This window comes from Acipenser ruthenus, chromosome 14 (assembly GCF_902713425.1).
Source record: "Acipenser ruthenus chromosome 14, fAciRut3.2 maternal haplotype, whole genome shotgun sequence".
In the NCBI taxonomy this organism is placed as follows: Eukaryota; Metazoa; Chordata; class Actinopteri; order Acipenseriformes; family Acipenseridae; genus Acipenser; species Acipenser ruthenus.
The window spans coordinates 24,910,581-24,925,061 of record NC_081202.1 but is presented as its reverse complement, the minus strand read 5'-3'; the positions used below and the strand labels follow the sequence as shown (position 1 = coordinate 24,925,061).

At 37.8% G+C, this 14,481-nt stretch overlaps 1 protein-coding gene across 3 annotated transcripts in view; it reads right to left on the bottom strand.

The window, feature by feature from the left end:
- The window catches only part of LOC117419832 (anoctamin-4-like), a 93,876-nt gene extending 79,782 nt beyond the window's left edge, over positions 1–14,094 (bottom strand). For 2 of the 3 annotated variants that reach the window (XM_034033091.3, XM_058986199.1), the window contains exons 1-3: positions 13,744–14,093; positions 11,641–11,718; positions 4,435–4,677 (exon numbers count right to left, since the gene is read on the bottom strand). In XM_034033091.3, the coding sequence (XP_033888982.2) occupies positions 4,435–4,677; positions 11,641–11,718; positions 13,744–13,981 (559 nt within the window). In that variant the 5' untranslated portion in view covers positions 13,982–14,093. Of the gene's footprint in view, positions 1–4,434; positions 4,678–11,640; positions 11,719–13,743 lie in introns of all 3 variants that reach the window. The other variant, XM_058986200.1, reaches the window with a different exon arrangement.
- Positions 14,095–14,481: the final 387 nt, after the last annotated feature.

Below are 14,481 nucleotides of genomic sequence, written 5' to 3'. Positions count from 1 at the left end.
ACGTCTGTAGCTGTGTATATCGTTGCGTGCAAAATAAACAATGGTAGTTGAATATGCCAAGTCACCAGCACCATTATTGATCATTATTGAGATCCACAATCCTGCAGTTTTTATATTTATCACTTAATTACTAAATAACAGGAAGAAAAGGTAATTTTTTAGAGTGTATGTATTTCCCAGTGTTAAGACCATTTACTATACCTCAATAACTGTACCTATCTGGAACCCATGAAGAATGAGCCCAAACCATGTCTTATCAACCATAACATCTCTCACAATTAAGTTAAGAATATAACATAAAAATAAAAACCTACAACCCACCCTGCAACTGGCTATTTGGACATTATTTCTAGAGGATTTGATGATGCCTTGACTCGCAGTTTACATGTACTTATTAAAGATATGAACAAATGGCATGAGTAGAAACCTGTTGTTACGTAACCTTCACCAACTACAGATCCTGCCTTGTAAAGCCACCAAGGCCCAGCCTAAACACATTGCGCCTAAAGTAGAGCTGGAAAACATAATTACAAAAGCTATGGCTCAGTAAATAATTTTAAAAAACAGTCCCTACGAGAAGGATAAAAGGTTAGGGAGTGGTTAACATGTAGAAAACAGAAAGTACTGATTAGAGGAGAAACCTCAAAATGGAGCAAGGGAACCAGTGGTGTACCACGGGGATCAGTATTAGGTCCTCTGCTATTCCTAATCTACATTAATGACTTAGATTCTGGTATAGTAAGCACACTTGTTAAATTTGCAGACAACACAAAAATAGGAGGAGTGACAAACACTGATGCAGCAGCAAAGGTCTTCCAAAATGATCTAGACAGTATTCAGAACTGGACAGACACATGGCAAATGACATTTAATAGAGAAAAATGTAAGGTACTGCACGCAGGCAATAAAAATGTGCATTATAAATACCATATGGGAGATACTGAAATTGAAGAAGGAATCTATGAAAATGTTGACTCAGAAATGTTATAGTAAGCTATAAAAAAGGCCAACAAGATGCTTTGATATATAGTGAAAAGTGTTCAATTTAAATCAAGGGAAGTAAAGTTAAAACTTTACAATGCATTAGTAAGACCTCATCTAGAATACTGTGTTCAGTTCTGGTCACCTCGCTACAAAAAGGATATTGCTGCTCTAGAAAGAGTGCAAAGAAGAGCGACCAGAATTATTCCGGGTTTAAAAGGCATGTCATATGCAGACAGGCTAAAATAATTTAATCTATTCAGTCTTGAACAAAGAAGACTATGTGGCGATCTGATTCAAACATTCAAAGGTATAAAAGGTATAAAAGGTATTGACAATGTCGACCCGGGGGACTTTTTCGACCTGAAAAAAGAAACAAGGACCAGGGGTCCCAAGTGGAGATTAGATAAAGGGGCATTCAGAACAAAAATAGGAGGCACTTTTTTACACAGAGAATTGTGGGAATCTGGAACCAACTACCCAGTAATGTTGTTGAAGCTGACACCCTGGGATCCTTTAAGAAGTTGCTTGATGAGATTCTGGGATCAATAAGCGACTAACAACCAAACAAGCAAGATGGGCCGAATGGCCTCCTCTCGTTTATAAACTTTCTTATGTTCTTATGTTCTATTATAGTTTAAAAAACTAATGCATCTTACATTTTGTATTCCTTTTATCTCGAAATATCTTATTATATATTTGCTTCCTATGTTTTTGCACAGCAACTATGAGAAAAGTGCAAGACAAAATAAAACAGAATAGCAGCTATGAATTGTGGTGATACTATTATTTGCTCTTGATATTTAGTGCACATCAGAAGGCTTATTTCTGAGTTTAATTTTTCTGTTCTTTACTATTTCTATGTTCAATAAACTGCTACTATTAATTAAACTATTCTTGTCTCCAGTTTTCAGTGTTCATCAGTAATTCCTCAATCTCTGAACGTCAATAATATTTTGAATTATATTCGATCAAATTAAATTATATTTCAAATGACAAACTAATCAATTGTTCCTACAACTTTAGAGATGAGTTGAAAAACTTGTCTTAGCTATAAATGTCTAGGGATTTTGGAGGCAGGTGGCAACACTACTTCCTGGTCATTATTTTGATGGGCAACTTTAAGAGAAAAACAGACGCAGCGGGAAGGGATGTTGAAGCCTCAGAAGGGTGTGCCCCAAATGGTATTTGGCAGCCACTGTTTGGTGCTTCAAGGTCCTGGTGCTATGGGTAAATGTCAATATAGAGCCATTCAAATCTCTAGCGTAGCTAAACTGTTTGCAGCCCCAACTCATATTTACAGATTACAGTTCTGTTTGTGGATTAATTCCTTTATGTCAAATAATCATGGCCTCCCATTATTTTTCGTAAAAATTACTTGGTATTTAAGATAGTGATGGCCAAAAGTAATTAGCATTTAATCAGATCCTTAATCAATAAATGGTATACCAAGAAGGCATACAGAGGTAGCCATGGCCAGCCATTTACCTGATGCAGACCTGCTACAGTAGAGCAACGCAAACATGTTGCAATGTTCCAACCCTGTTTTGTCTGATCAGCTTTAAATTAACTGTACGTCATTATTCCTGCCACCAGGTGGCAAAAGAAAATGGAAAATATATTTTAAAATAGCAGGGGGCGCTGTGGACTTCAATTAAATTGCTTTTGGAGGACTAAGGGCGGTTACAAAATATAAACAAGAAATCAGGATTGGTTTTTATTTTGTTTTTTAACACAGTCAAAGTTGTATTGAACAATCTGCCCGGATCATGTTACAAACTGAATGTACACGTTTGGGTACCCTCCTTTTTAATGTTTCCTTACTCTGTGTGCCCAATGTACTATATACATATTACAGGACATGCCAGAGATAATTTGCAGCAGAAAGATTAAATGACTAACTGTCCGCCATTGTGTACTAATGAATAATGATGAATGGGAAGTTATTGGAATAAGTGCAACTCACTGTCATTTTTATAACTGGCCATGGCTACCATACAGATACAAATTTAGAAAAAAAGGGGGATCAGTTAAATAAACCTGTGATGTACACTGAACTAAATGAGACAAGCTAAACATGACATACCGCACTTGATGCTAGCTTGATGAAATATTAAAATATTTTGGGCATTTACTGTTATAACCACAAAAAAAAAACACATGGTTCTAACTGTTATTACATTGGCTCATGGACCACATCTTTTTATTTATGTGTAAGTTGACAAGTTGACCTCAATAGTGTAATGAAAGCATTGTTCTCTAATAAGAGTAACTGGGACCGTTCACTCAGATGTCCTTGAGTTAGGTTTCAGGTCAGTACTGATCTGGCACTTTTTAAATGAATAATATATGAACTCAGAATCATTATCATTATACTAGTTAGCATACAGCTGATAACAGCAGGCATTTCCAAGAGCCCTTTGTTGTTCCTATTGTTGATGTGTAACCTAAAGCTGACAGCTAACTAAAATCCAAAAATGTTACTGAATCAATAATCTATGTTTTACACATCATTGACCTGGCAGTTAAGGACATGAACTCCTGCAACCTCAAATAAGTGAATGACAGGACACTCATTCTATATTTGTTACTTCTATGCACTGTACATTAATAGCAATTCCAAAGCAATCTTGGTGAATTGTTTAAAGCCTTAAATCTTTTCCAATCCAATTTGGCTTTAACAACCTTATTAGAGCCAGGGGGGGAAACTGGATAAATCAATGGCACCTGACATGCAAAATACCCAAATATAGTGAGAAGCAGTTCTTGGTACCTAATCAGCACAGAATTACCCAGAGTTCATTTATTATTTAATCCCCAAAAGTATCTTTTGTGGGTTGAGATGTCTGATTCTTTAAAAAAAAAAAAAATCCATCCTGTTAAGTGTGTCACCATCCATTTTTTAATTTAATCATTAAAAAGGCTGCAACCAAAGCACACTAGAAAACAAATCCAAAACCTAAATGTAGTACTACTGTAGATGTGGTTTAGAAAAACCATGGCAGACATATATTAGCAAGGGCCACCATCATACATATTCATCATATAGTGGTTTGGCACAGTATGTTCATATCATATCTATGGTAAACTAAGGTAGATTTCCACAAGGGATTATAGTCACTTGGTCTATAAGTGGTTGCAATTGTAAAATAGATTTTAATCTCAATGTGCTTACCTAGTAAAATAAAGGTTAAAATAAATAAATAAATAAATAAATAAATAAATAAATAACCCTACCTCAACAAACTCCTAAGGTTATAAGATTGAGAATGTTCTGAAAACCTAACCAACAAACATACAGCTTATCCATTGTGCATTGAGGGCACAGACTACTCTCTATTACCTAGACAGTACTCAGTGGAACAACTGAATAAAATCTGATGAAGATGGGTCTAAAACAAATAGCTGGTAAGAAAATGTATGGCCACTGACTGACACACCGTGATCCCTTACCTGCAGTGTTTTCGCTGATAGTTTCCTGACTGCTGCTGTAAGAAGGCACTGGTGTGATTGAAATTGAAGCTGGACAGGAAACAGGCTCTGAGAGCTCAGCCGGGGGCATGAGAGGCAGAGGGCAGGGAACTCTGGTGTCCTCTGAGTTACACTGGGCCGGGTTGGGAGACAGGCGGCCATCTTGAGGAAAAGGATTCTTCCATCGGGAGAAACCGATGGCTACTTGTCCACCCACGTCAAAACCTGCAAACAGAAAGAAGAGAAGAAACTAAGGGACTAGCAGCATCAAAAACGCCCCTGTGCCATGTTTAAATGCCCGGCTTAGGTCTGCTGTAGGTCAGCTGTAAATGCTACATGGTGTAAAATCAGACTAAAAAATCAGACCCCTAGAGGTCCTCCTGGTAGGTTTACCACCAGGTCCTTTAAGTCCGGCACATTTAATGCCATGTCAGTTTTGTTTTATCTCTCTTTTAAAACAAATTAACTGATTCCGTGACATCTAATAAAGGGCGTTTGAATTGCTGGAGCAGCCTTGCTAAATGAATAAACTCTTTTATTTGATCCTAGTTAGCTGTTCTATCAAAAGCTCTGTCATAGGGGCAGGATTACTTCCAGCAGGGACTGCTTCCATCTATCAGCCCTCTGCAGCGAGCTGACTTGCTTTATTACCTGATTGAGCAGGATTGTACAACAATGTCGGACAACAATGTTAAAATAAAACACGTGTGGGTGACAGCAAAGGTCGGAATAGGATTTTTAAGCATTTTGTTACGATTCTGTGGATGGACTTGCCTCTAGTAAGTTAGTAGTTCAAAGTAGCTCACACGTCAATTCATTTGTGATTTAGACTTTGTAGGAACGATTCATGCAACCTGACTAATTACCAGTAAGTAATTCAGTGCAGCTGTCACACCACGGTAAAGCTTGCTTACTGCACATACTCAACAGACTGATGTTATCAGAACTCTCTTGGAAAGAAAGGGTGAGAAAACTCAACCGCAAGAGACAGAGAATAGTGAAGAGTGTGAATTTTTAGCCACAAATAAATATGGCTGTGATTATTCGACTATAATTTAATTTGATCAGTTCCAATTCAATGTGACTTTCAAGAGATTGAGAAATGAATGATGAACTAATGAAGTGTGGAGTAGTGGTTAGGGCTCTGGACTCTTGACCGGAGGGTTGTGGGTTCAATCCCCAGTGGAGGACACTGCTCTTGTACCCTTGAGCAAGGTACTTTACCTAGATTGCTCCAGTAAAAACCCAGCTGTATAAATGGGTAATTGTATGTAAAAATAATGTGATATCTGTATAATGTGAAATAATGTATAATGTGATATCTTGTAACAATTGTAAGTCGCCCTGGATAAGGGCGTCTGCTAAGAAATAAATAATAATAATAATAATAATAATGAAGCCCAAAAGAGCCTCAGACAACACAAACAAGGACTGAATATGTTCAGTCTTGAACAAAGAAGACTACGCTGTGATCTGATTCAAGCATTCAAAATTCTAAAAGGCATTGACAATGTCGACCCATGGGACTTTTTCGACCTGAAAAAAGAAGCATAGACCAGGGGTCACAAATGGAGATTAGATAAAGGGGCATTCAGAACAGAAAATAGGAGGCACTTTTTTACACAGAGAATTGTGAGGGTCTTTAGGCAAAGCATGAAAATCTCTGGATGGAGAGAGCTGCATTACGAAGCACCTGTTGCGCAGTTTGACTGGAACCCTGAAAATAACGGAATAGCAGATGTTATACTTTCACATGATTTCCGTTACACGAGAGTAGATGTTAAAACTTCATGCTGATTTGAACTCGGCTCTCGCCAAGATAAGCACCAACTAAGACGTAGCTTTACAGTAAACTAATGTGATCCATATGTGTCTCCATCCATTTACGTTTCCTTCCATATGATGATGTAGATATCCTTCTGTCTAGTGTTAATGGCTGAAGTGTAATGCTGGCTCCAGGGATCAGCTTATTTTGCCTCCCTGGCGCATCAGCACACACAACGGCTGCGATGCTGGCTCCGGGGATCAACCATAGTGCGGCCTCCCCAGCGCATCAGCATGACAACCGTCTGGATTGAGCTAAGTAGGGTACATCTCTGGGGTCTTCAAGTGGGCACCTTCCATCCTCAGTGTTTCGTCGACTAGCCCATGACACCTCAAGAGGGCTCGACTGTGATTCTGGCGTCCCAGCATCACCCCCCTCCGTCCCCCACTCAACTCAGCCCAGCTTACTTACCTGTACATCAGCGTTTCTTTCTATAATATAACAATGATTCTGTTATTGTTGGTTAAATAAAATACTGTGTTTTGTATTAAGTATAAAACATGTTAAATTGTACTGAATTCCAAGATATGATGCAACACGCGTGGAGGTGGCAGGATCCTGCTGATAATGTGTTTCTTACAGAGGCCGCCACCACCCTCTTGCTCTGAATAAGATTATTCACCTCTTTCCCTGGTATACCTGTCTTCAACCCTTCTTTCCTACCTATATTTTGGAGAATAAACCCTTAAAAGAGTCCCTTAAAAGAAGAACTCAGATCCCTGTGTAAGTGGTGTTTAACAAAGAAACGACAGCCCTGTTGGGGGGGGCGGGGGGGGCGGGGGGGGGGGTGTTACATAGAGAAAGTTACATAGAGAAAATACCACCAGTCCCGGTTTGTAAAAGTCCAAAAGCGCTTCAATGCTCTAAAACTGCTACACAGGGGAACCATGACTATCAGCCTGAGCAAGCAAGACATCGTGGGGAAGGAAACGAGAGACCGTCAGGATCTATACCTGCCCTTAACCTGAAAAGACGAATAAGTCCAAATTTGCAGCAAGACACAGAGACTGTGTTGGATCACTTTGACTGACTGAAGGTTCCAAGGACTAGACAATGCACATACTATAGCCTAAAATTACATTCCTCCCTCATGGAACAAATTAATTGCAAGATAGTCACATTGAAGTTTGGCTAATTAACTATTTAAAGCTACTCATTTTGTGAAAGATAACTTTTAGTGTTTGACTAGTCTTGTGTCCAGTTTAGGGTGTTCATCATTAACTCCTCAATCTATTGAACGTCATTTTGAATTGAAGCTGATCAAATTAAATTATATTTAAAATTATAAACGAATCAATTGTTCCTACAACTTTAGAGGTGAGTTGAAAAACTTGGCTGAGCTGAAAATGTCTAGGGATTTTGGGGCCAGGTGACAACATTACTCCCTGGTCATTACTTTGATGGGCAACCTTAAAGGAAAACCAGATGCAGCGGGAAGAGATTTTGAAGCCTTAGAAGGGCGTGCCCCAAATGGTACTTGGCAGCCACGGTTCGGTGCTTCAAGGTCCTGGTGTATGGGTAAATGTCAATATAGAGTAATTAAAATCTCTAGCGTAGCTAAACTGTTTGCAGCCCCAATTTATATTTACAGATTACAATTCTGTTTGTGGATTAATTCCTTAATGTTGAATAATCAGCTTCCCATTATTTTTCATAAAAAATGACTTGGTATTTAAGATAGTGATGGCCAAAAGTAATTAGCATTTAATTAGAAAATTATAAAAGCAATTTAATGACTTCAGTGGGAATATTACAAGAACAATAGACACTCTCTGCAGATTGAAGCCTGTGCTTCACTTTTAAATTATCTATTGAAATTCTGTTTCCAACAAAATCTGATTGAAATCAGGGTGTTTCTATATTAATTTGCCACACAAATGCCTTGTTGCTGGCATGGAGGATGAGTGTGAGCCTGAGGGTGAACATTGACAGCACTCAGTATTTTAATTTAGAATTCTGCCTGAGAGGCAGCACAGAATACACAGAAGAATGAGATGATGCACATGTGCACACTATACAGAGTTACTGGGAAGAAGACAGTACTAAACAACAGCATGAAACTGCCTGGTAATGCAGCCTGGTAGTGTTGAAAATACTGTACAGTAGCAGCTTTTCAGCACAAACACCCACAACATTATGAGCAGGGATCAGTTTTGGATGAACATGTGTGTCTAAAAAAGGGTTGTCCCTGATGTAATTAGACTATGTGCACTTGTATCAAATCTGCCTCTCAGGTAAAACTGTTTTAGAGGCAGAACTTTGTTGGTGCCAAAAAAAACATAAAGGTTCTTCTTGAACTAATCTGTTTTCTTTAAGAATAAACAGTTTTCTTTTTGATTACCTTTTCCTTCTGTCTGTGCTGTTGAATATTGGATTAAATTTGTTTGCTTTGGGCATGAGCATACTGTATTTCTTGCTCATGAAATGCAATTGTGCCCCCACACCCACTCCTAATTATAACCCACACATAGCACACTATCTACTTGAAAAGCACAGCAAATATTTGTATATATACAGCATATATTCTGTTTACAGAACTGAAGAAGAATAGATTTGTAACTTCCACAGCATTTTGCATGTAATTTCCTAATGATGTGAATGATCCTCCACAAAGGCATTATTTCTGTGATGAGCCTCAGAACAGCTGAACTGTCCTTTTTTAAACAACACTACCCCCTGGTGGAACTTTGGGTTTACAAAAACTGTACACTGCACAAGGGTTGCTGTGTATCCAAAATATTGAATCATAAAATGTATACAAGGAATGGGACAGTTTTTAAAGACAACATTACTAGCAGAGATCAGTTTTGGATAAACATGTGTGTCTAAAAAAGGGTCACCCCTGATGTAATTAGACTATGTGCACTTTTATCAAATCTGCCTCTCAGGCAAAACTGTCTTGGAGGCAGAACTTCCTTAGTGCCAAAAAAAAAAAAAAAATAGAAAAAGGTATGTGCTGCCAGCACCATCTAGTGGAGAATTCTTGCAACATGCAAGTGATTCACACAGGGCGTAATGTATTTAATTATGTATATTACAGATATTAGAATATGAATCAATTGTTGCCCTTTATCTTAATATTTGCCAATATGATATAATAGTATATATATTGCTCTAAAACTAAACTTAGGTAATATTTACAATAGATTCCATTGTTTTTATATAATCTGATTTATGGCTCAATGGTTGCTGGCAAGAGCGCATATATATATATATATATATATATATATATATATATATATATATATATATATATATATATATATATATATATATATATATATATATATATATATATATGCAACATGTCCCACAATTATGTTCAATTTTAAGATGAATTACTGATGTCTGCATGCCTGAAAGCATGTCTCTTTCTGTGCACTCTGCTCTATGGAAATGCAGGCTTGTTGTTGACAGTCCAGTCATTTTACATTACATTCCACACCACCTTTAGACACTTCTGTGCTTGCATGTTCAACTGTGAGAGAAGTCTGGAGAGGAATTCCAAGCAGGCAAATTTGTATGCCATTGCAAGCAGCATCTTAAAAGTCACCTGCTCTGTAGCACTTCACAGAAGGTGATAAATCATCTTTACATCACTAAACATGAATGAATAAATAAATAAATAAATATATAGAACTTCTGCTTGGTTTCTAGACTGTCTGGAGCCTTCTAGTTTTTAGTGCTCAATGTGCTGACACTGGATGCAAATGACTACAGTCACAGTATTGATTCTGTTCATGGTAAATGGGTAACACACTGTGTTGTAAAAGCAGTATTGATTGGTGATTGTCAGACAGCAAACACTACAAGGCTAAAAGCTGTAAAAATAGAGCAATAATTATATTTATGTTTTTTTGTTCCTAAATTCTGACAAATACACTGTACGAGACATGCTGTTTCATACTGAATTGATGCTATGGTTAAAGTAGGACTAGTGGTTTATGTCCCACCTCCAAACCTCAGAATGTCCTATAGAGCCATCACTTTTGACTGTACTTTGTGAAACATCTGTAACCACATGAGGACAACCAATGCCCTCCAGTACTGTCCTTTAGTATCTTAAGATCCTTGAGAATGGAATCAATGAAGGCCTGTGCCCAATTGCACTGAGTCTTTAACTGATGAACATAAGTTTAGTCCTGCCAACATATCACATGCTTTCCCACTTGAAAGACAGACTCCACATACTCAGGCTTGCTGATGCAGTACTGTCAGCATGCGTCACAGCAATTGCATGTCTGGAGTTTGGATTGAAATGACCACAGAGCATAATCCATTGTTACAGTGGGCAGGCTGCCACCTCACATGTCATATGAAACTCCAACAGTCCCGATTTCCTAGCAAATGTCCCGCGTCCCAATGCGTAGGAAGAAAGTCCCGATATTTACATATAGAAAAAAAATAATTTATTCTGCACAGTACAGTAGTGAAAACCACACGCTGTGCTCTTCGTGCGGCTGACACATCTGATGATCACTAACTTACCTGTATACAAAGGTAAGAACGCTTCATTGTGTCTGTGTTTACTGTCATGCTGGTCGTGCGGTGTTGAGTTGAGGGGATACGTCTGTTATTATATGATAGTGTGTTTTGCGTATGACCCCTACCATCCTACCTACCCCCCCCCCCCCCCACACACACACACACACACACACACACTGTATATATCAAGCAAAATAATTAAAATTGGGAAAGAGAGGGGAGATTCACATAAAAGTATTTATGTTTTATTTAAATCTATACGGCATATCAGTCATTGGGAGAATGTGCTTGTTGTATTCTTTATCTCTCCGAGACACCACAGGAAAATAGATACTTCCTCCCGCATAGACATGCCCTAGTTAAATAAATAAAATAAAAATAAATAAATAATGAAATAGCTTTCTGCAACATGTGGGGAAATGTCAGCCACTCCTATACCTCTTGACTCAGCAGTCCTCAGTCAGAGGCTTGGTAAGCTTTGGAGACACTGTGACTTTCTACGACTTCTCGTTCCAGGATTCTCTAGTCTCAAGTTCTTTGTACATTACAGGATAATTAGAATACATGTTGGAGACAATCCAGCTTCTCCAACTACATGTTGTATCATCACACAGCTCAACTTTAAAAGTAGCAAGCAGAGCTCACATTGATTTAAAGGATATTACAGGCTTTCTTTGTGCTTCACTTCAATTACTCAGATATGTGCCCTGCAAGTTAAGTATTTAGGTTAGTGGAAACAACAATACATGGGGTTAACAATGTATAAGGTCCAGTCCCATAATCCCTGACCTGTTGTTGGATTTGCTGGTGTATGAAAAACAAAGACAGGAGACCCATTTGCAAAAACAGAAGCTTAGTTAGTTGGTTGTGATACTCACCAATGGTAATTTGGCTGACACAACTGTAGTAGCTGGTTCCTGAGGATAGGTTGTAACTTCCACTGCTGGGTTCCCTATCTGTAAAAGATTCAATTACCACTACTTAAACAGAATTACACATGAAAGCAATATTTACTACTAATAATAGTATTAATAATAGTAAAAATATTTTGATAAACACATATACTGGTAAAGTGGAACCAAATGGTCAGGCTCTTCAAAAGAAACAGCCATTCAATCAATCATAGAAGCTCTGCTGTGCTGTGAATCAAGGGGAACCTTTGTGATGTTTGTTTACGGAAATTGGAATTACAGTTTTAGTTGTATGTGAATCAAGTAGGGGGACAATTGATCACCTTAATTTCACTGAAGAATTGAATTATATTGTGAAAGAAAACCTGTACCACTCAAAATAATGGGTGTTACTGTTTATTGCCTCTGTAGACATGATTCCAAATCTGTCTGCTAAGAAATAAATCTGTCTTCAATTATAGATTAACCAAGTCTGGGTTTAAGTTTAGACCCCAGTGAATACCTGTCTGTTTAAAGTAAAATAGGATGTATTTGGTCAAAAGACTAGATTAGGAAGTAAAAAGTGGCTATTCCGTTAATCAAATTCCAGTAAGCAAACCGAAACCCTTTTCACAGTTTTCAGTCCTTTCAGATTACAAGGCATCAAGTGTTAATCATCAAGAGTGAAAAAGAACAGCAGCTTTAAATAAAGACAGCTCAACATCTTCCAGGTCTTTACTCTTAAGTGAAATGTAATTTTTTTAAAAAAAGAAAACTGATCATGTTACATCATTACTATCAAGTATTGTATATCAGATGGACATTAAGATGGTTAGTTACCAAACAGTTTTATTTCACTTTCACAAAACAAAATGGTGTAGTAGATAGACCTGGATAAATGCGATCCATTCCATAGGACCACGCTGGGAAAACAAACCTCAGAATTCACTGGTGCTCTGTAGCTTATTCTATTTAGAATTGAAAGTTACCATTTGAAATTCCTGATGTGTCCAAAATCCTTAAGTTTTAAATTATACTAAAATCAGACAAGAAAGAACCAGTGAAATGTATAATACACCTCAACATAAACCAGAATACTAAAATCCCCTCATTGATTTTCCAAGTTTCTTAAGTCTGTATTGCAGTATCCGTAAATTCAACAATTGCTTTCTACGGGCTCCTTTTTTCATTTTTGATAGGTAGTAGTAATAGGAATAGACCCATTGAGAGCTTTTACAAGAGTGACCAGACTAGATGACTAACAGCAGAAGAAATCACATGCTCTAATAACCATTGTTCAATCTGGCTAACAAAACTGAATTACTGATCTGTCATACTCCCTGTATATTCTGAGATTTAAATTATATGTATTTCATTTTATAGACCTGGATTTGTTGTATGTTTAAGTAGGTTAGATGCCATGCTATGAAAGTTGTAAATGTCGTTTAATTTTCACGCAATTCTCCCATGTTACATGGATCTTTATACTGCTATACCGTTGCTTTTAATAGTATTTCTAGTAACGATTAAAACATGTTGGCATCTAATTTAATGAGCAAGCAACATATCCGCCACTGTACCTTTCAATTGATAAAATGCTATTATACAAGATAAGAGATTCAGAGCTGGAGGCTACTATTAGAACATTATACCCCCCCCCCCCCCCCCCCCCCCCAAAAAAAATTGGCAGTGACCCAAGAAAGCTGCTAAAGTGAATATAAGGTTCCCTGTTGCATAATTGTTCTATTGTATGTCTGTTAAATCGTTCGTTCCAGAGTCATGAATAATAAAATTGGAAAAAGAACGATTGCTTGTACGGCCCTTTAGCCCAAATGAGATTGTTAGAACACTAGAAAACCACACCTATATTATATAGGCACTGGAAGATTCCAGACCTCTTTAGGGAATTAAATCATATCATGCTACTGTATATTGGATAAAACCATTTTCTAAGTAAATCACGCGATTGCTTTTTATGTGTTCGGTAATTTGAGTCAGGAAAAGTTGCTAGCCTTGGTGCTGAAAGCGCTAACATTGTTAATCATTTATGACAATAATAATGTAATAATAGCATAATCAATTTAGCCTTACCAGCGAAAGAAGACAATCTGGATCTAATTCCAGGTGGGCTTTCGGGAACGGCTGAATCTTCCACAGTCAATTGCAGATTTTCCACGTTCTCATTCTCATCTGCCGTTACCTCTGAGTCTCTCGCTTTGTATCGTTTCAGCTCTACTGTCCCACCAGGGAAAACAGGCTTGATTTTCATGGCTGGACTCAGTTTGGGACTTACATTGCCATCTGTCCCGGGTCTATAGGACGGCCACATTCTAACTGGCAAGAAAAAACATTGAATCAGCTTTCAACTATATCCATCCAAGAATTAGCAAGGCAGTCTGTAAATCTGGCGCGACAATGAGTTTAGCTTTGAGAAGACATGTTTAACCGTGCGCCTTTTACTGGTACTTGTCTAGTGATAGTTCACAGAAGTGCAAGCAGGCGTGGTGTTGGTTCACGTGGTTCAGGTGATTGGCGCCTGCGTTGACTCTTAGGTAAAGGTGGAAAATACGTTGCCGTTCGCCGAGAATTAAAAAAAAAAAGCTACTTTAGCCCAAACTAGTTTTCAACTGCCTTTATGTACACCAGACAATATACACAGCTAACCATCACCAATATAGTTCGTTAGCAATTGCAGATACTGTTGTGCTTTTTTTTTTCCAGATGCTTTAAATAAAAGCGACTTGTAAATCCTAAATCCCATTTATGGCAAATAAGCTATTATAACTAAATGACACTGGTGTAAGATTCTAACAAGCTACGACATTTTCT